This window comes from Scatophagus argus, chromosome 3, assembly GCF_020382885.2.
Source record: "Scatophagus argus isolate fScaArg1 chromosome 3, fScaArg1.pri, whole genome shotgun sequence".
NCBI classification, from domain to species: Eukaryota; Metazoa; Chordata; class Actinopteri; family Scatophagidae; genus Scatophagus; species Scatophagus argus.
The window spans coordinates 4,204,250-4,225,582 of NC_058495.1; the positions used below are offsets into that span (position 1 = coordinate 4,204,250).

Here is a 21,333-nt window from a genome sequence, read left to right on the forward strand (position 1 = left end):
CAGGACATGTAGTAATTATTGCCTTGAAGCAGCCAGGTGCTTGTATGTGCACTGAAACAGGTTTTTGCCTTCTGTAATCATCCCTTCTGTTTGGCTGACTCCAGGGATGTGAAAGTTCACTTGTATTCCTGAGGTGCTTTGCAAATGAGTGAAGGCTGCTCCTTTGATTCTGAAAAATCTACATGAAATGAGTGAATATTCTACAGTATTCAACAGCTGCCATAAATAGTACATAGACAATAGTTCACAGGTTCAACTCATTGCTACACATGTGCTAAGTGTGCTATTGCTATTGGGAGTCTTGAGTAGCGCATTTAGCACAGTAGCACAGTAAGTTTCAGACACAGGTCAAAAGTCCAGGAGGAGGCACATCAAAATGACAGAACATGAATCACAAGTAATGAGCAGCCAAGTTAATGTTTACCAGCTAAGTTCTAATGTGCATGTTCAGAGACACAACTGCTACGTGATCTTCGGCAGGAAATTGGGTTGAAGGCAAAACTGGTGCATTTGCTTTCACTTCATCATCGGTTAACAACGTGACATCTGCAGTACAATGGAACACCTGGAGAGGATAAAAAATTTAATTCAAGTCATGGTTATTATTTTAATCTGTGGAGGTAAAAGTCAAACAGTGTTTCATTTTCAGGGGAAAACTCTGCGTTTGTCTTTTCCAAAATCTATTGTCTTCTTTACAAACCCTCCAGGTTATTCCCTTCTGTGTTTCCAGGTGCTGCGGCTGACACAACAAGGAAAGTGAGTGTTTTGGTGGGCACGAATGTGACTCTCAGCTGCCTGTTTGGCACACTGTCCAAGCAGGTGGAGTGGAGCACTCTCACCATTGAGTGGAACGTGGTGGATTATAAACATGCAGAGAAGAGGACTGTGTACACCTTCGAGGATGGTAGACCACATGTGAACAGAGGTGGCGCCGCAGTGGATAAAGTGCGACTGCTGCAAAGCGATGCATCTCTGCTGCTTCATAATGTGACTGTGAGAGATGAAGGGTTGTACACTTGCAGAGTCATCACACCTGTGGTCTACACTGAGACCACTTCACTAGAAGTGCTGGGTATTCCCCTGTCTGCTCCCACTCTAATCTGTGTCACATACTCTGCACTGAGAAGCTAACTCAGAAGCTAAGGATGTACTACTGCAGTACACTGTCAGAGATTAATCAAGAATTTTCCCTGACCACCCCACAAAAAAAAAAAAAAAAAAAAAAAGCAGATCTTATTTCAGTGCAGGTTCCAACTTGTTTCCAAATTTTATGCTAAGTTAGCTAAACTCCAAACTCAGTGTTAACATATTGTCATACATTCTAAAGTTGTTATGACTAATGAGCTTGTAAACTTTTTTTGGTGTCGTGTTCACATAATGAACGCAAATCAAGTATTCACTCTCCTGTTTTGGTCTCCACCAGTTCACTTTGCCATGATTTTTAATCTCATTGTATGGTACAGCAGCATTCATCCACACTAGCAAATAAACAAATAAATAAATGTACTGTTTTTGACTTCTCCTCCAGCTCGACCTTCGGTGATGCTCCCAGAAAAGGCAGCAGTGACAGAGGGGGAGGAGAAGACGCTCCAGTGTGACATCACAGGTTTCTATCCAGAGAAACTGGCCGTGACGTGGCACATCCAAAATGGCTCCGGCACTGTCCTTGCAGGTGTAAGCCACCTGTCCCACATATGCACCGAAATGGCCATTCTCAATCCTGACGGCACCTACAGTATTCGCAGTGGCATCACATTGCACTCCTTAGTGGCGAAGCACGGAGCCATACGCATCATCTGCCAGGTGGAGCACCAGACCTACAGCCAGCCCTACAACAGGTCTGCCACACTAACCGTTCAAGGTGCGTCTTTATTTTTTCTTTCTTTCATTCTTAAAATTCTAATCCATGGAAATGACATATTTACTATATGTTATGTGGCTCTCTCTTCCCTGCAGCTCCGTCACAGCCTCCTTACAGTGCTGCCACACTGATAGCTGTCACCAGTGTCATCAGTTTGCTGCTGGTCACCTCTCTTATTGGAGGAGCTTTGCTCCTCTACAGGTATTTGTGTAAAGGTACGCCTCGATGTGGACAAAATGCACATTGCTTTATTCAAACACAGGGTGTGCATCTATTTTTAAAGCTGAATCAAGCTGAGGTTAACACTGTTGTTGTTAGAGTTAGACACACATAACTGGGTGTCTGCTGTTCAGATTTAGCGCAAATGGAGATGACAGAGGTCAACCCTTAATCTAAAAGGAGAAAAGAGGGAGAAGTAAAAAGAAACTGATGGATAATATGTTGATTGTATACCTGATCAGTACAACAAAGGTTATCTACTGAATGATCTTTACTGGAATTCCTTGCATTGCAACAATTTCATGTCATTTATTTGTATGTAAATATTTTTAGCAGTTATTATTGTATTAGTAGAGCAGTATTACTAGTAGCTGCACTATAAGCAGCAGCACAGGTTAATGTCTGCTGACTGCCAGCTGTTCTCACCTCCCTGAAGTGACGTAGAGGTACTGCAGGGCATGGCTGATTAAAAGGTGAAACAGACTTGAAAATTTTACCCCGAGAGCTTTTTTTTCCAAATTACAGTCCTGTCATTTAATTTATATCTCAGAAATGACAATTAGTGCTGTGCAATTGTGCACTGCCTCTGCCTCTAATTTGTATTTCTATAACTCATCAGAATACAGACACATCTGTATTTCTACTTCTATCCACAGCTCCACCAAGTGTCTCTGAAATCTACCAACCCAGCATCATATATGCTCAGATGCCTTCCAACCTCCAGTGCACCATCCAAGGCATGAGACAGCAGGAGCTCGTGGTGAAATGGTTCAGATCAAGAGGCGGCGCAGACCCGACGTTCCAGTCAGAATCTGTTTCTCTGTTGGACCGTGAGGATCTGAGTGAACATGCCTCTCTCCAGTCAGATGGCAGAAACCACACATCTGTCCTGACTGTGTGTCTGACTGTCGCTGAAGACCTGACCAAATATCAGTGTGTGGTGCGCTGCAGGGGCAAGAGCTTCAGCAGAGAGACTACAGTCCGGGTAAAAGGTGAGCAAAAGAGCATCGTGTTCATGTCACTGAATTATGTTTTCTGAAATGTTTGGAAGAGATCACTTGATGCTGGTCATTCTGTCAGACAGCATGTCCTTTGTGATAGCAGCGAGTGCGTGTTGAGAGATGTGATGTGATGGCTGCTGCATAAGTTGGTGCCTAGTTCCAAAGACCAGCTCATCTCTGCATCTTGCCTTTGTAGGCTGAAGTTTAGTGCACTGAAAGCATGCATCAGGTGTCGTGTTTCTGTCCCCATGATGAATCTAACTCCAATAAAGGTAGAATAAGCGTGCAACTTTCCCACCTTGAAGAGGCTGTGTAAAGGCTATTGTTTCTTTATTTCACTGACTGATTATAGATAAGACTGCCAAACACCTTTCTCTGTGTTGTAGTTAATAGCAATTAGAATGCTCAGCGTCTCATTTGAAGATGTTATTTACACTACATATATATGCTTAGGACACACGCACCCAGTTGAGACAGTGTGTGCGCTCATGCTTTCAGTTTAGTGGTTGCAGTGAAGATTCTGGCATAAAAAGGGTGTAAATAATGTAATTTTCGTAATCAGTTTGAGTTCTCAGTGCTTGACGACTTGTATGGACTTAAATGCTTTGTGGACATAGAAACTAAATCTGACTTTCCATCGACATGAGGATGATAAGATAAATGACTGAATTTTCAGCTTTTTGTAAGCTGTTCCTTAAACCTGAAAAGACTCCGTAGTGATGAATGTGTTGCACTCTCCTCTCACCACACACACTGACACACACCTCCAGTGGAGCCATCTTTCCTCCAGATCTCCAGCATCCCTCAGATCCCCGAGGTGGAGAGGCTGCTGGTTCTCTGCTGTCGGGTGGAGAACTTCTACCCCCAGGACATGCACATGGAGTGGTTCAGGAATGACGGCGAACAGGTCCGCACTGTCACACGCTTTGGACCTTTCTCTGATCACAGCCGCCTCCACAGCATGTGGAGTAAGATCCAGCTGGTGGTGGCCAGAGAGGACGAGAGAGTCTTGTACACCTGTCGCGTTTACCACTCCAGCCTCTCAGCTCCAGGCTACAGAGATGTGATGTACCACATCAATACACAAGGTAGCAGCGCCAAACGCTCTCTGCAGGTGCCTTCAGCTAAAGGAAATGAGACCAATGTAAAAATATTTTGTAGTCATGAGACATTATTTTCATTATGTAAAGGAAAGGTTGTCATAATATTAAATTTGTCAGAAAATTTGCGTCATTAATGTACAACAGACTATTCAATTGGCAGCCCATTGGCCAAATGTATCCCTTTAACAATCTAGGTCTGGCCTTTTGGTCATTTTATCAGTAGACTAATAATAAGCCCCTTCATTAGCCATGTCTATGAAGCACAGAAATACTCTAATTACATTAAAATAGCTTAAATAATAACATAATGAACACAAGCCGTGTAAGCAGAGGGAATTTAGGAGAGTCAGAATAAATAAAAAAAAATGTTAAATGTATTGTGTTATTAAAGCAACAACCTAATTCTAAGATAAAAAATAAAATAAAAAATAATAAAAGAGTGTTTTCTTCCTGTACTTTTGCACACATAAAGTTTCTTTCTCAGTTACAAAAATAGCAAACAACATAAAGAAAAGAAATTAAAACTGTGCATTGTCTTAAGTCATTTTAATTCATGGTTTTATGTCAGAAATATCAACTGTAATGTCCTGCATTACATACTCATGAGTCTCTGATGAAAGATGTTTGAAATCATAAAGCTCTGCAAAATATTGCATAATGTCAAAATGAATGTAACCTGCTGCGTACTGCGCATACTTTTAACAAGTTCTCCGACATGCCATGTCTGTTCAGGAACTCCTCCTAATGTGATGTTTATTGGCTGTGAGCCGCTGTGCCCTCTGCTCAATGAAGAGTGTACACTTCACCTGTGCATCAAAGACTTCTGCCCTGAGGATGTGTCAGTGACTTGGACTAAAGATGGAGAGACAGTTCACTCCGGCGTCTTCAACACTCCGCCCAGCCTCAACATCAACGGCCTCTACTCCATGTTAAGTTTTCTCAAACTGACTCCCAACAAGGACGACTGGGGCTCCACGTTCAGGTGCAGAGTGGTCCACAGTGCCCAGAGGGAGCCTGAGGACAGGATGTTCACGCTGCCAGAACTGCGCCTGACAGACGGCTGCTGACGTCCTCACTGGGTAAATTGTTGCATTTCAGCCTACACAATCTGGTTTGTGTAGATAAACCAGGGTGAGGGACTGAGGATCTGATGGACCCGATGCAGTGGCTCTGGGTCAGTACTTTTAAATGAACTGTTTCCTGAGCACAAAGCGCCGAAAGCTGACAAGGTCGCCTCTTAGCTTGTTCACTTGTTTAGATGAATTTTTATTGTATTTTATATCCTGGTAGTTTGATCACTTTTCTTAAAGACAAAAATATTATTCTTCAAAGTATATATATATATAATAATATATATAATATCTCAGTAACACTTTACAAGGAACACAATATTTTGAGAAGTTAACAGGGAACAAATGCAGTATGAATGAAGAACTAACTGCTAGTTAACCTCTAGTTACTGATAAATGCTTAATTAAATTCAAGAGTAGCTGCTGACTAGTTAGGAAATGAATGAGGATGAATTCATTAGGATGAGGATGAATTCATTAGGAAATGAATGAGGATCAATTGAGGAACGACTTGATACCGTAACTGATAAACTGTTAATCAGTGCTTCCCAAATAATTGTTCACGAATATTTTAGACAGATCGTATCTTTCGATTACTTTCTTAACCATTTTGTCGATCACTGTTGGTTGTGGTTGCTGATCACTGTTCAATATCTGAATACTTGAGAAAGCAGCATCATCCATTTTGATCACCAAGTTTAGCTGAATCGATCCATGGGTCATTTTAAGAGCTACTTATTTCAATTATGTATGAAAGCTACAAGAAGTCAGGCGGACAGAAGCGCAACACTAGATGACTGCTAGTGTTGCTCTGTGGTGCTGCTGGATGTGTAAATAGGCAACTCTTTGCTAAAATGTTTGTCATATTAACTTGAGATAATATTCCATTGTTTTACTTTCCCCAAGTGGCTTATTTGAACTGTTTCAAGAATGGATTTGGACCATTGACAGGGAACATTAATCACACCTACATGGCATTGTACACTATAAACTGTTTGCAATGCTTTTTGCTTTGTTTAGATTTGCAGAAATGATTCTACATTTAAGTAAAATTCATGTAGTTGAAACTACATCTTGGCACCTTCATAAATCCAGGAGGGAATCAGAGACAGCTGATAAAATCACGACAAAAGTTCAGATAAGTCTTCTGCCTTTATTCTTTTACAGTATTTGCACAGTTGCTTTAAGTCACAACAGAGTTTCAGTGTGCAGCCTTGCAAAAAGCCAGACTTTCTTGCTAAATCGTCACATTTACAGGTAAGTCACAAAATGTGTCAAAACAATGATCATTTAACAATTTTCAAAATACAGACATCTCACGTCAGCAATGCTCAAAATACTTTCTTTCTTTCTTTTTTTTTTAAGCTTATGTTTTGTAAACTGTGGTTTGATGTATTTTCCTAATGACAGTATCTGGACTAGTTTGTGTGATGCTCCAAATCTTTTTTTTTTTTAATCCCTGCTGTCTGTACAATTTTACTGTTAGGAAACAACCACTTCATGTTATTTTGATTAGAACCAGTTATTGCTTGACAGGGTTTTGCACATTGAATCTCTTTTCCGAAAACTGAGTCAAAGCAAACATAAATGAATATAAATCAGTCTGAAAAGTTCATCAGAAGCACTAGAGAACTCACAACCAGTTTATGACAAAACTACAGTAAATCACTTTGGCTTACAAGGCATTTGGTCAGTGTTTGTATTATATAAATCTGGTCGGATTCATATACTCTTCAATATATTTAAGCATCAACATTCTTTACAAGTAAAATCATAATAAATCTACTACTATTTGGAGTCATACAACGATGCACAGAAAATAATACAATCGTCTCCATATCAGCTGTAATGTGTCGATCGTGTCACTTATTTTACAACCTGAACTTTCACATCTCAACAACACCTTTACATCGAATATCTTGGTCCATAAATATTTGGCAGAAGCTTAAGCTGACCTTGAGCCGTACTGCAGGAATGTCTCACGTTTATCAGCAGTAGTTGACTACACTTATGTGCTTAATGTTACTCTCAGTATATTCAAATATGTGAAACATAAGGCATTGGAAGGCATAGATGCAAACTGTAAGAGCTTATTACTGTATGCCTTTATTAATACTGTGATACTGAAAGTTTTAGAACATCGATATTTCTAAACAATGTAAAAAATAAAGAATTTGGTTAAATCTGACTTATATTTGTTGAAATGAATTTGGATTGTTAAGAGCACATCATATCAATGTATTTTATCTAATTTACAACTCGCATATGTTTACATAAACAACAAATGGATTGCTTTTCTTTGTGGTGTGTTTTTGTGCTTCAATACAAAATATATGATTGTCCAGTAAATGAGCAGCTGCTACTGGCTGGTATGAAATCACTACAGTAAATACATGAAGCAGCTGTTATGGCACCTCTGAACCAGACCCAATTTTACAGAAGTAATCAAACTAAAATCGAGCCGTAAATATCAAATATAAGTTCATTGTGAAAGTGAGATGTAGGCAATATGGTTGGAAAAAAGAAGCAGTTTGTGGGGCACAGAGTGGAGTGAGAGAGGGAGTGACTGTTCAGCTGAAGTCTCGGTTGGTGAGGATCATAGGGGCCACAAGGGTCCAGATGTACAGGGCCAGGCACACCCAGCTGGAGGTGATCTTCACCCACACTGCGGGCCACTTGCTGGTTATGGTGTAGTCCGCATCAGGGCTGTCAGGAACACAACAAGACCTGTCAGTTATCAACTTGTGATGTTTAAAGGTGCTAAAAACTTTTTTAATTCACATGTTTCTCTGTAGTGGGCTTTAAATCCTAAATCTGGGGATCCAGTAATATTGTTGCGACAGTCGGCACGTCCAGTGACACAGGTTTTAAGGGCTTTAACTTAAACATCTGGACTCTTTATCTCTTGATAAACTTGACTGTTTGACCAGCCTGACTCTCACATTTATCTTACCAATGGGTAAAATACATTTAAGTTACAGAGGTTAATCTTTTACTCTGACAAATAAAAACTTGTCACTGTTTTTTAAAAAAAACTTGAGGGTTGTATCAAAATCTCAATGACTCTACTAACCATCCATGTTAAAAAAAAAAAAAAATCCATCTACTTCACAGTAAAAATGACTTCTTTTTGTTCAAGTTGTGATTGTATTTCCTTCTCTAGCTGGTGCAAGCTGGTGCAGCGCAAAAATAATTACAATCCTAATATCAAAAAAATATGGATTTGGACTCATTGATGCTTGCAGCACCAAAGCAAAGATTTGGTTGGCACTGTAGTGGAAATTTATTATGTTACCGTTTGTTAAGACAATACTATTCTTTGACTGTTTAATGTCATATTATCTTAGGCCAAGGCAAAATTGTTCTTGATTGTTTCATGTCTGTAGCTATGCAACAGGAAATATGTTCCACTCGTTAGAGTTGCTGTGTAGGAGTGTGTAAGATAATGAAACGAGAACATCCTGAGCCTCTGTGTCATTAAATGGTAGCCAAGGCTTTACAAAGATAAGAAACATCCCTAAAAGGGGGGATAACCACTTGCATAAAGGAGACCTGCATAGAGTAAAAGACAGAGGGAATCTTGCAGTTTGCCTAACTGTATGGTTGTCTCTCCTGGGCCAAGTTCAAATAAATATACACAACGAAGCTGATATTGTCTCACTGAGGTTCTTGTTAATTTGCACAACAGGCACAGAGTAGACTATTGATCATACTGACCTTCTGTTGTGGTGATTCATCAAACACAACTGACTGTCATCTTCTACTTGATATTACATATTATCTCTGCAAACACCTTTTAAGATTTTAAGACATAAAATGTAATATTTCAGCATTGAAACAAAAAAAGGACTATGTTTTTGTTATATATTGTGTTGAGTTAACACACCTCATTCAAACAATCTCTTATTTTTTTTTTCCATGGGCCCAATTTCTGTGTGAGCAGGGGGAGTAGGACTGACCTGTACCAGTTGGTGAGGGTCATCATAATGTAGAGCGAGGCCAGGAAGAGCATGAAGTGGAAGAAGGAGTAGCTGTACTGGACCATGTCCCGCTCATTGTCCTCCACCCTCCTGGGTCCAGTCGTGTCTTCTGAGAGGTCGGGGGAGCTGCCGCCCTCAGCCAAGATGGCCGAATCTTTGGAGGCCATGGTCAGCTTGTTCACCTGGCTGGTGCTGGATGAGCGAATGCTGAAGGCAAACAGATAAAAATGTTTACTGTGCTAACTAAACTACTGTGGTTGAAGGTCATTCTTGATCTTGGAAACAGCAGCTGACAGATGAAGATCAAATGCTGCATCCAAATTCACATACTTAATATGTGTGCTACTATTCAACATACTTTTGTATGAATGAACAGCAGTGTGCATCTTTTCGGACGTACTGTTCAGCGTGTATTGCGTCTCTCCTGACAGCCCTTTGCCCTTTGCCAGACACATAATCGTGGTAACCCATGCCAATGATGAATGAGGAAACAATAGGTAAACTTTGAAACTCGGTTCAAATCTGTAAGTTTTCAAGTTAGTCAACGATGAATATGTGTCAGAGACATAACCGAATGTGTTTAACAGCTTATGCGTCATGTGACAGTGCTGATCTGAGCTGTCAGGTGCAGGTCCTGTGACAAAAACATTTTCGCATGGACAACCAACACTAACTGAATTATCTCAGTAGAATGACTGGTTCATTTTGCAAAAGAAGTGCATCCAAACGTCTTTCAATTCACACTTTCTTTCCCATTTGAAACTGTGTCAACAACCCGCCTGTTAGCAGTGGGGAGACCAATCAATAATCAGCCCACAACAGCCCGACAACTGACACACAACCAACTCTGTCCGATGTTATTTTCACGTGAATGTGCCTCGACCTCGTAGACGGCATGATGTTTTTGCATGCATTGGTCATATTGTTCCTTCTTTTAACCAAGGGCACTAATGGTACCTTGAGTAGATGATGCACAGGACAAATATGGCGAGCCCCACTATGCTCTGAGCGTCCCACCACTGCAGGTACGGAGATGTTGGGACAGGTTCCTCTGTGTCGATGATCACCACAGCTGTCTGGTTCTCCACCTCCCGAGGGGCCAGTGTGGGGGCTGTGATCTGATGGAAGATACTCAGTAGGCTGGGGTTACATTCCCGGTCTGAGGGGAGGTGAATAACCAAAGTACAATGTTTGAATCTGCAGCTCTGTGTGCGATGACAGACAATGAACCTGACAGAAAATATGAGACCTGGAGACATGTTACTGACTTTCACATGCCTTCAAATCACGATCTTTGGAAAAAATGTTTGTAAGCACGGGACATGAGGGCATGAAAGTACCTTGAAAATTACACTTAAACCGCTCCAAACCAGTGACAAAATACTTGTCACTGGACACTTTTGCACATTCTACAGAGAAATCAATTAACTGCAAAACGTTACAGCATTTCAAGTGCATTTAACAAAAGCACTGGCTCATAGTCATATGACATAAAAGGTTTGTATTTCTTTCAAATAGAAACAATGCAAAAGGCAGGAATATTGCTTGAGGCTAATGGATGGCTGTTATTTCTGCAATTCATAACTGCATCATTGTGACTACAGCATTACTTTAAGCAATCAGCAAACATTCTCACCAGGCTCGTTGGTCATGGCAGACCAGGTCAGAAACATGGTGTACAGGGTGATGATGGAGGACTGTAGAAGACCTGAACGTGGCTGAGACTCCTGAGGTAACACACAGATATAGCAGTGAGAAATCTATAAATTCACAACATGAAATATTCCTGAGCTATGACTGAGCAAAGTCCGTTCACTGATGAAGACTATAAGATGTGGTTGCAACATGACAAAAAGACTTTGTCAGAGTTTGAAAATAAGTTGTGACCCACTGTCCACCGTTTACTCTTTTGGAGGAAGTTATGATCACATCCTCTAAAATGTCACAGCTTCAAACCCGAGGTTTTCCCACTGATCATTGCGTGATAAAGATATCATTAATTTTATTTACTTCACCTGCCAGTGGTTTTAACGTTGTGTCTGATTGGTGTACGCAGATCACAGACACAATAAGAACAACACTTTGACTTTGATGGCAGGTGTACATTTAGCTCTCTAGTCATTTCTGACAACACGTATTTGCTGCTCTCTACTTCCTGTATCATAAAAAAAAACATGTCGCAGTATTGCACCGTTGCATTAAATGATGCTAATTTGACACTGAAGTACGACCTTCTGTCCTGTACCTGTACTTTAGGCAGCACAGAGACAACAGAGGCCACTATGCAGAACAACAAGTTGAAGCTGATGAAGAACTTGTTGATGAAGCATCCATCGGGTTTGGTGTAGAAGAGGAAGAACAGCACGACAGCAGTAAATGACGAGATGTAGCTGAGGGCTGTGATGGCCAGCAAAGCTACAAACAGAAGGTAGAAGGATGGTAAATATCATATACGAACCATGTTTAAAACATTCACTAAAAAAGGACATCAGTATGCGGCAGATATTAAGTGTTTTAAGTGTATTTTTTCGTTTGTTTGTTTTTTTGCTCCAGCTAGGAGCAGTGTTTCTTTTTCTATTGTGCACTGAATTTCATTTTGAACTTTGAAAGTGTGAACACAGTACAAACTCAAAACATAGACGATGCATATAGCATTCAACTGCTTGACTCACTGACCTGCATACCAGCCCTTGGAGTTGCCAGTCTCCATCTTGTCCACCCAGGACTCGTTCCAAGAGTGGGCGAAGTCCACCAGCAGCACCAGCTGAATCAGTATGAAAAAGAAAGCTCCACCGCAACCCACGACAAACCACGCTGCAGTAATAGAGACACACGGGTCATTCCATTACTCTCTGTCTGCCTATCCATCTATCCATCAATCATGTATCATCACAACACTGTGTATACTGGATGTCATGATGTGAGTTACAATAGAAAGTTCTTACTGTAGGTAAAAGGCCCATCTGGAATGTAAAAGGCACCCACTGTCACTGCCACCAACACAGCAAACTTAAAGAACCAAAATCTGAAAACAAATTGTCAATGGCTGATTACACAGCAAATAAACATACAAGTAATACATTTCAGGCTCGTAATAGCTTATCTATTCAGTGGCAGCTATTATCTGACAATGAAATTTGCCGGTAAATAGTCAACAATAAGAAGCCAAACTGATTTTATTAGCTTAACATACACAGCATCTACACATTCCGACACAGTAGGTGGTGGCATTCAACTTAATGCTGGTTCGTAATTTGTCAATAATCTCAAGATTTAGAAGAACAAGTACAGTACGCTCACAGCCCTTCTAAAGACAGCCTAATGCAGCTAATGTTGGCTGCAGTTCACCTAGAGGGCACTCATGAGGTAGTCCTCAATGAACAGGAGTGAATGGAGCTAAGTGACTTACATAATTATTTACACTTAATTCTAGACCAAAACACCAAGATTTTATCTTAATTTTTGCAAATATAATATCGATTGTATATCAAAATCGAAAAAATTCTAATGCCTGTTCGTTTTTCTTACAGAGCAGATGGTTTTGCCCATAAAGCGTTAGCATTCTGCTAATGTATGCTGATTGGTTGGTTAAAGAGTTAGGACTAGCAGCGTTACATTACGGTAGACTAACTTCAATTATCATCACGTGAACATAACCACAATAATATGGTATCGATTTTGTGTATTACAGTCCTATACGCTTTTCCTAATGACAGCTACAGCAGACCAAACACAAACTTGTGTTTGAGTGATGCATGAAACCAAAATGATAATAATAATGAGTAATAATACAGAAAGGTATTTCATCACAAAAAAGCCGTAAAATTTTAATCTATTAGAACTGTATCTATTTTCTCTACCGCTCATACTGAAAACATAAAGACAATTAGCAGAATTTTTGTTTTGCACCAAAAAATTACATTTTGGGGCTACAGCTCCATAAGCCCACATTCATTTTGTACTGGTGAGCGACGCCTACATAACTGGAAGTGTAAGAGAAATGGAGTTCTTCCTATATTAGATTTGGTATTTCTTTGGTACGCTGAGGTCAAACTGCACAGGTTATGAATTTTTTTTTTTTTAATAACATCTAAGTGCTGCTGGTGTTACTGCTGAGCTTACCCATTGTGAATTGCAGCACGGTGGTCTCTGCTGCTCTTGATGTTAATCATAAGAATGGAAAAAAACAGGAACCACATGCTCATGCCAAAGCAGACTCGGTAGACCGCCTTGTAGCCCACAAACATCTGACAGTTGAAATGAGCCTGCATCTCAGGGATGGAGGAGCTGGCCCCATCATCACAGAAGCCTGGGATCTACAGCAAATCACAACAAATATTTATTATTTATATTTATATATAATATATATATATTATTATATTTTTACTCCACTATATTTATTTGACAACTTTAAACTTACAGATCCAGATTAATGATTTAAAACATAATTAACAAATACATGAATGATGTCATATATACATGTCAACAAAGATTCTGTAATCTCTCCCTGCCAGTAGTAATGGACAAATTGTGAATACATAACATATATCTTCTAACTCAGTATTTCTACACTGTTGTATTGCTATTTTTATTTGAGCAGAAGATCTGGGTACTTCCTCTACCACTGACCAAAACTCAAATCACAACCAATACACAGTCATCATGTGCTTGTGTCCTTTGTGTGATTCAGAACAGAGCTGTTCCAATTTCATTTCACCCAGTGACATAAGGGTAACAAATCTAATGCTAATTGAAAAATGACTCCATTGTTTTGCCATCCCTTGTCAGAAAAAAGGTGCTATGTTGGTCATACACACAGACCAGAATACAAATACTTCAAGAAAATAGCTGTGGCCTCAAGAGAAAACACAACCAAGGCAGAAAAATGTATGGCTCAAAAACAAATTATTGTGGAAGTAGCATAGCAGCACTGTGTCCACTGCTCTCAAATGTAGTACACAACAAGACAGGGACAGATAGCTAATCAGCTACTCTGTGGCTCCTGTTAACTAGCTGGAGGCTGCTAGCTCTCTCCACATTTGATGAGCTCATGCAAATTGGAAGTATAGAAATACTTTTATCCGAGAAAATTTAGAAGCAGTGTCACTGATACACAGAGAACTAACAAGTTGATTTTGCAAAATATCCTGTTCAGAACTTACATCATATATAACATTTATATGGTTATAAGTTATATGTTTATGTAAACAATTATTGGTTTATACATCTATCAGATTAAAAAATTCTCAAATATTGATATCGTATCAGCCTCAGAAACCCTGATGTGATGGATATTATTCAGAGCTAACAAAGCTAACTATGACCTCCTGTGCCATCTCTCTGGATTCTGATTTGCACTGGCTGTACATGACCTCAGTGTAATTCATCACAGGTTACTGTGAATAGAAATGTGCATTACACATATGCTTTTACAGTACATTTCCTTTGTCCATGTATACCCTTTTTAGCTGTTGATCTACACCAGGTGACAGCATGATGCAGGCGACGATGGTCCCCAGCAGCAAGATGAAGGCATAGATGATCCTGGTCACAGTGGAGTTCCTGATGCTCGGACAGCAGCTGCACATCAGACAGGTTGCACTGCTGCATAGGCACGGCATCTGAGCACAAACAAAATCACACATTTTAGCATATGTAAGACGAGGGACAGCTAAAAAACACTGAAGCAAAAAAAATAAAAATAAATAAAGTACTGCTGTACTGTTTGATAGACAACCTGAAAACATGATACACTGTATAGGCACTGGACACTGTTGTCTGTCCATCCATCTGTTGGTCCCATTCTCGTGAACACAATAGCTCGGGAACACCATGAGGTAACTGGGACCACTTTGGCTGACTCAATTTGGCCTGGATTTTAAATATTTCACCTTCTTTAAGTGCTTGAACTTGCACTCAAGCTTCAACTCCTTTCATACTTTAATTCAACAAATACTTCCATTTTAACTGCTAATTCAGCATCTTGCAGTATATGTAATTTGAATACCACTAAAACTACAACTTCACCTATTTCAGTATTTCAACAATTTCAGAATGTTTTACCTGCAAAGGTTCACCAGCAAGCACATGTACATTTTGGTAGGCATAATTTTGCTGGTGTTCTCTCTTTGTACTTCTACAATAAACCAATGCTATCATGCTGTGAGTGATGATGATGAGGCGTGCCATCATCAGAGCATAAAAACAATCCCACGTCACCCTGTTCATTAGCCTCATTTTTCTCTGCTCCAAAATACAGTACAATGGATTGGACACGTAAATCATAAATTAAAAATAAAAGAAAATATCATCTGAAAGTCATCTGCCAAGGCAGTATCATCTGACAATCACGGACTTTTGATCTGTCTGAACTAAATGCATGAATGAATCTGCTATTTATCCTTTCTCCCATTCGACTGTGATCTAATCTGCCAACAGTACATGGTTAGTTAGAGAGTTAGTTAGTTAGTTAGTTAGTTAGAGTTTTTTCAGTGATAAGACTCTCACAGGATGGAGAAAAGAATCTGTTTTTGGAAAAAGAACAGCTGACTGATCTTTCATATCAGTGGTAGGAGCCATGGTTACAGAATGATGATAAGACTGAGGATGGGTAGGAGGAGGACGTGTTCTCGCTGTGTTAGCGGACAAGATGTTCCACTTTTCAGTTTTGCTGGCATTAAATACTGAAACTCTGGAAGTCTATCTTTACAGCCTTTATTGGAGTGAAAATTAGAAGAAATGTGCTATGAAAAGACTAAATTATGACAGGATTTTAAAAGAACTCTGCCTGACATACAGAACTCGTACTTGACATTTTATTTCCACACACTCTGTACACAGTATGTAAGCATATGGATGTTCAGAATGGCTCAGACGACAGGGCTGAAAAGCCGGTTCTGATCATTAAGGCAGGGAAAGGAGAACTGCTGACATAAAACAATCTTTCAACAGAATCAGACTGACAATTTTCACATCTATAGCATAATACATTCTGAGCTCTTTTCTCAGTTATCTGATCACTCTCTATGGCTTTGGTCACTATTAGACACCTGCTCAGGCCTCCAAGGTTACAGGAAGTGTTAAACTGAGGTGCCACGGCAATGCTCTGTAAATACATCTGTTCAGTCAGCCACATGCATTTATGAGAAACCAGTGAATGTGAGGAGGGTTGCGGCCTCAACCACAGTTCAGTATGTGAGTTTTGTCGAGACAAATAAACAAAGACATAAATGAAAACATGCAGACGTGTGTGTATGTCTCAACAGATGTTAGATGTGTTTCATCGCCACTATCAAAACCAATTGGTAACATATGGTGTAAAGACAGAATATAATGAAGCGTAATTCTTTTACTGCATGCTTCACTTCCTAGCACATTTATTCAGACGGTGAATAATTTGGGAGTGTAAACATATCCAATGACCAAAGCCATAGACAAAAAAAAGGCAAAATATACGTGTGATGATAAGATAAGGATGTAGGAGAGATTATCTTACATTAGTTATGGTATGTGTGTGTCTCTGGATATGTGTATGAGAGGCGGTGACATGTCTCCATGTTTAGTGATCCTGAACATGTAGGTGTGTGCAGTAAGGAGTACGATGTGTGGCACGGAGAAAGAAAAGGACAAAGCTTTCCTGTTGGAGTAATGATCAATATATGATGCAACATCAGTAACATAATTATATACATAGTGACTATATACACAATGATAACATAGCAATAATACCAATTAATTATTATATACAATAGTGTGGTAATATGATAATAACCAGCATAATAGAGGCTTTATATAGCAAAGAGGGGTGAGGTGAGATCAGGCCACCACAGAGCCAGAGCCCACAACCGGAAGTCCTAGCAGGAGACAAGCAGAAGGGGTCAGCCAAGGGACCGCCTCTTATTTGTTTTTTTATTTTTGTTCTTGCTTTGGCCTGTACCAAGAGGAGGGTGTTGTCCCATTGCATGTCTCATGTCTTGTTCTGCTTTGAAGCACTTCTAGACCAGTGGGAGGCAGTCTGTCCACCACAGAGTTACAGTCTTTGTTTTCTTTGTCTGTTGCTTAGTAATCTGTACAGTACTTTGCTCTCTGGCCTAGGCCCAATGTTTCCCACTTAAGATGGTAACATTAAGAGTCAGCCATACACAGTTGTCTATAGTTATTTTATTTTATTTTTTTTAGTTTATTCGTATCTCTGTTTCTATATTTAGCCAAGAGTTTACCCTATTATTATATCTGTTTGCAAATAGTTGTTGTTTGTTTTTGTTTGCAAACTGCCCCCTGTGCTGCTTCCTTACTTACTTTATAAGCTGCTGGAAATTCAATTTCCCTGAGGGAGTCATCCCAAAGTGATTAGTTAAGCACTGAAGTGGACTTCCTCTCACAGAGAATCATTTCAATTCCAATTCCAGTGGCAGTCAGTTCAGTCATTCAGTTGTATTTCAAACATTAACTGCAATAAAAACCATATGGATGGTGTTTGACGGAGATTTTTTTTTAATGTATCCATCTATCAGTCCATTGTGCCTGTGATAAAGTAGCTAAGCTATAGAGGAGCTCATTGACCTCGGTAAAGAGTCTGCGTATCAACACTGCTTTAGTCTCTCCTCACTAACGACTGAGTGGAGTCAAGAGATAAGGAGGCCCGGAAGACCGTAAACAAGTTAATACCTCTGCCAGCCAGACAAGGTCGACCTAGTACAACCACAGACTAGGCCATGGTAATGTGTGCCAGATACGCAGGCAGCACATGACCAACCAGGCCACGCTCTGTCCTGACCTGAGCCACACAAACAAACAAGCCAAAAAAAGAAAATCTTTACTGTTGTAAAATTGACAGAAGCATGGTTTTCATTTGGTTTGAGCATCACCAGAGCTTTGACAATCCGCTACTGCAAAGGACAGACAGAAGGAATTCATTTAATTGTCAAATCGATGATAATTTTAATAATATATTATATATTTAATAATATATATAATATATAATATTTGCTCATCGCAGCTTTAGAAACGTAGGATTATTTCGTTTCTTTGTGTAAATTTAATACTTGGAATGTTTGATTATTGGGCAATTTAACATTGTGTATACACACTCAAGTTTACTAGACAAATATATAAAATGATCTGGTGAAGCATTCATATTGTCCTTAAGACACCTTAAAATCTTATTAAAAGATGTTCTTGGTGTTCTTGTAGTATTTGTCCTAATCCTGACCATTTTCCTTCAGTGGGTCGTCTCCTTAATTCTTATTGTCCTCTCTTGCTGTGCATAAATACAGGCTGTTATCATCATCTGCCGTGCTGACAGTATATCTGAATATGGCGCTTTGAGTGGTTTTAAAACAAGGCAACAAAGCAGACTTAATCCAATTAATCACGTGTAAGCAGATGACCGAGTGTGTTATGATTAACCCTTTGCTTTGCTGTGGTTCTTCGAGTTTAATCTGCTGTCCCTCATGTAAGAAATATTTTATAACACACACTGACATTTAGCAGGTTAACCTCATATTAACTGCAGTACCGCACCGTGAGCCACGAAGAATAAGCTCCTGTTTTCTTTGAAGCAATCAAAACATCGCATTTTAATATGGCTGTGTGCTTGCTGGTAGGCTACACACATTCCTGAAAGATGCGGCATGCTGAAATGCCTCCCTGCAGTGTCGGTAGAGACGAAATGTTCGACTGATAATATAATAATTATTTCGCCAATACCAGTTACGGAGTTAAGGCAGGAGTAAAGCAGCGTACAATTGTGAAAACACAGATAAAATGTAATTTAAAAGATTCCTATTTTAAAATTTTTAAGCCTATATCTGCCCAAAAGTGAGTAAATGGCAAAGCGCGTTAAAGACGTCAGACATTAGAATTGAACTCGGTTTTCGGTTCCGTCTGCTAAAAATACAAGCTGTCCGACGGAAAAGAACAGAATGAAACAACTCAGTAATTGAAAGGGACATAAAATAAGTACTGTTTTGAGGGAGAGCGAACATTAAGTGGGGAAACTTAAGTTCTAAGTTACGTTCTGTTCTATTCTGCTCCAAACGCGAGTAGAGGAGGATTACGAACTAAAACCCCGGATATTTGAATGGAGTTTGGCATTACTTGCTCTCCGGACAGGAGAGCGGTATTTGGGTTACAGCCCTGGGAAGAGATATGACCTGTTGCTTATTACTCTTCGTGACGTCATCGTATCCTACATTTCCCATCCACTGAAAACAGTGTGGCTGAATGTAACAGAGTTCATACTCGCAATATCAGAACTCACCCAGCTTGCGAAAGAAAAGGCCCCCAGAACAGCTCCCATGGCTGTCCACTTTCAGTACAGGAGTGGAGAGTCGGTAAATCCGTGTTCTTCCTCCGGTCGCTTCTGCTCTGTCCCTCCACGCCGGATTTCAGACAAACCAGGTAAATATACAGTGAGACAGCTGGACAGCACACGACACGACCAGTTAAAGTAGACCATGTAGTGCAAACCCTGGACACTAAAGCTCAGTACTGTTGGCTTGTGAGGTACAGTTGCGATTTTTTTCCGCTCGGTGCGTCTGAAAGCGCGTCGTACTGCGTTACGTCATTACGACGTTGACCTATAATAAACTGTATACCGACTCAACCGGTGCACCTTGTGGACGGAGCCTCGCTCTTTAATAATCAGTTTATAAATTTTATTTTATATAGATTTTTAAATGTATAAACTCTTATTTATGTATAATATTTAATATTAAAATACAGCCATTCTAAGATTTACATTAGTTACACAAACTAAGTCGTTTGCATTGTTTTTAATGCAATGCAATCTTTAGGCCAAAGGTTAATGTATTTGTCTTTATCTTATCCATATTTATATTATCATCAATTATATATGCTTTTATATTCTATTTTTTGCTTTTCTTACATAAAAGTAATTGCTTTTATGTATTTATTTTGCATTGTCATCGACATTGTGATGCATTGTGCAGTCTGACTGTGTGAGATGTTTGTAAATATCCATCCATCCATCCATCCATTTTCTATACCGCTTATCCGTCAGGGTCGCGGGGGAGCTGGAGCCTATCCCAGCTGACTACGGGCGAGAGGCGGGGTTCACCCTGGACTGGTCGCCAGTCAATCGCAGGGCCAACACACAAAGACAAACAACCACACACTCTCACACTCACACCTAGGGGCAATTTAGAGTAGCCATTTAACCTAATGTGCATGTTTTTGGTATTGTGGGAGGAAGCCGGAGAACCTGGAGAAAACCCACGCAGGCACAGGGAGAACATGCAAACTCCACATAGAAGGGCCCAGACCGGGATTCGAACCTGGAACCCTCTTGCTATGAGGCGACAGGGCTAACCACTGTTTGTAAATATACTTTATTTTATTTATTTTTTCCCCCATGCTGTTAATTTGACTTTATCATTCAGAAAATAGATCACTTGCCAACTTCATGCCTGCCACTCAAGGACAAGACCAATCATGTATGTAGGTTGGTTACCATTCATCCCGCTAAACTGCAGCATTAATGATGCGGCTAACAGCACTGTCATGTGGCCTACCTACCATCTACCTTGAACTGAGTGTGCAGATGCAACTCATATAATTACACCTGCAGGTGGAAATTATTTATCTTGTATCTGGATCCTCATAAGCAGTCCACTCATCCTGGTATCCCATGTTAAAGCAGCACAGTATCACCAAATTTATGAATACTTCCATTATTATACAGTAGGTACTATCACCCATACAACGAACACAATAAAATGCCATCAAAACCGAGCGTATAATAATCAAATTGTCACCATAGACCAGTGATGAGGCACATTTCCACAAAAAATTCCAGAATTAAAATCTAGAAATTGTTTTTATTTTCTGAAATTTCAATTCAGTTTATTTATATAGTGCCAGTTCACAACAAAAGTTATCTCATGGCCTAGGTCTAGACCAAACTCAAATTGTAACTTTATATTTATGGATGGCCACAAAATGTGACAAATAAGCATCCAAATCATTTGTAATCATTCAGATATTAAAGATCTTCTCTTAGACAGCAAAGAGTTCATTAGTTCGCAGTAAATTACAAGATGAAAATGTGTTAGGGGAAAAACCATGCTAACTGGACCA

The 21,333-nt window shown here is 39.7% G+C and overlaps 2 protein-coding genes across 2 annotated transcripts; one reads left to right on the forward strand and one right to left on the reverse strand.

The window, feature by feature from the left end:
* Positions 1–448: 448 nt before the first annotated feature.
* Positions 449–6,836, forward strand: LOC124055386 (signal-regulatory protein beta-1-like). The gene is made up of 7 exons (XM_046382186.1): positions 449–620; positions 731–1,072; positions 1,529–1,861; positions 1,957–2,076; positions 2,737–3,072; positions 3,852–4,169; positions 4,917–6,836. The coding sequence occupies exons 1-7, from the start codon at positions 557–559 to the stop codon at positions 5,249–5,251; spliced, it is 1,848 nt and encodes a 615-aa protein (XP_046238142.1). The 5' UTR covers positions 449–556; the 3' UTR covers positions 5,252–6,836.
* On the reverse strand, positions 6,388–19,774 carry si:ch73-267c23.10 (serine incorporator 1). The gene is made up of 10 exons (XM_046382197.1): positions 19,496–19,774; positions 14,694–14,855; positions 13,357–13,550; positions 12,180–12,259; positions 11,911–12,048; positions 11,480–11,649; positions 10,871–10,961; positions 10,192–10,393; positions 9,214–9,441; positions 6,388–7,960 (listed from the first exon to the last, which is right to left on the reverse strand). Exons 1-10 carry the CDS (start codon positions 19,532–19,534, stop codon positions 7,825–7,827), a joined length of 1,440 nt encoding a protein of 479 aa, XP_046238153.1. The 5' UTR covers positions 19,535–19,774; the 3' UTR covers positions 6,388–7,824.
* Between the last annotated feature and the right edge of the window lie 1,559 nt (positions 19,775–21,333).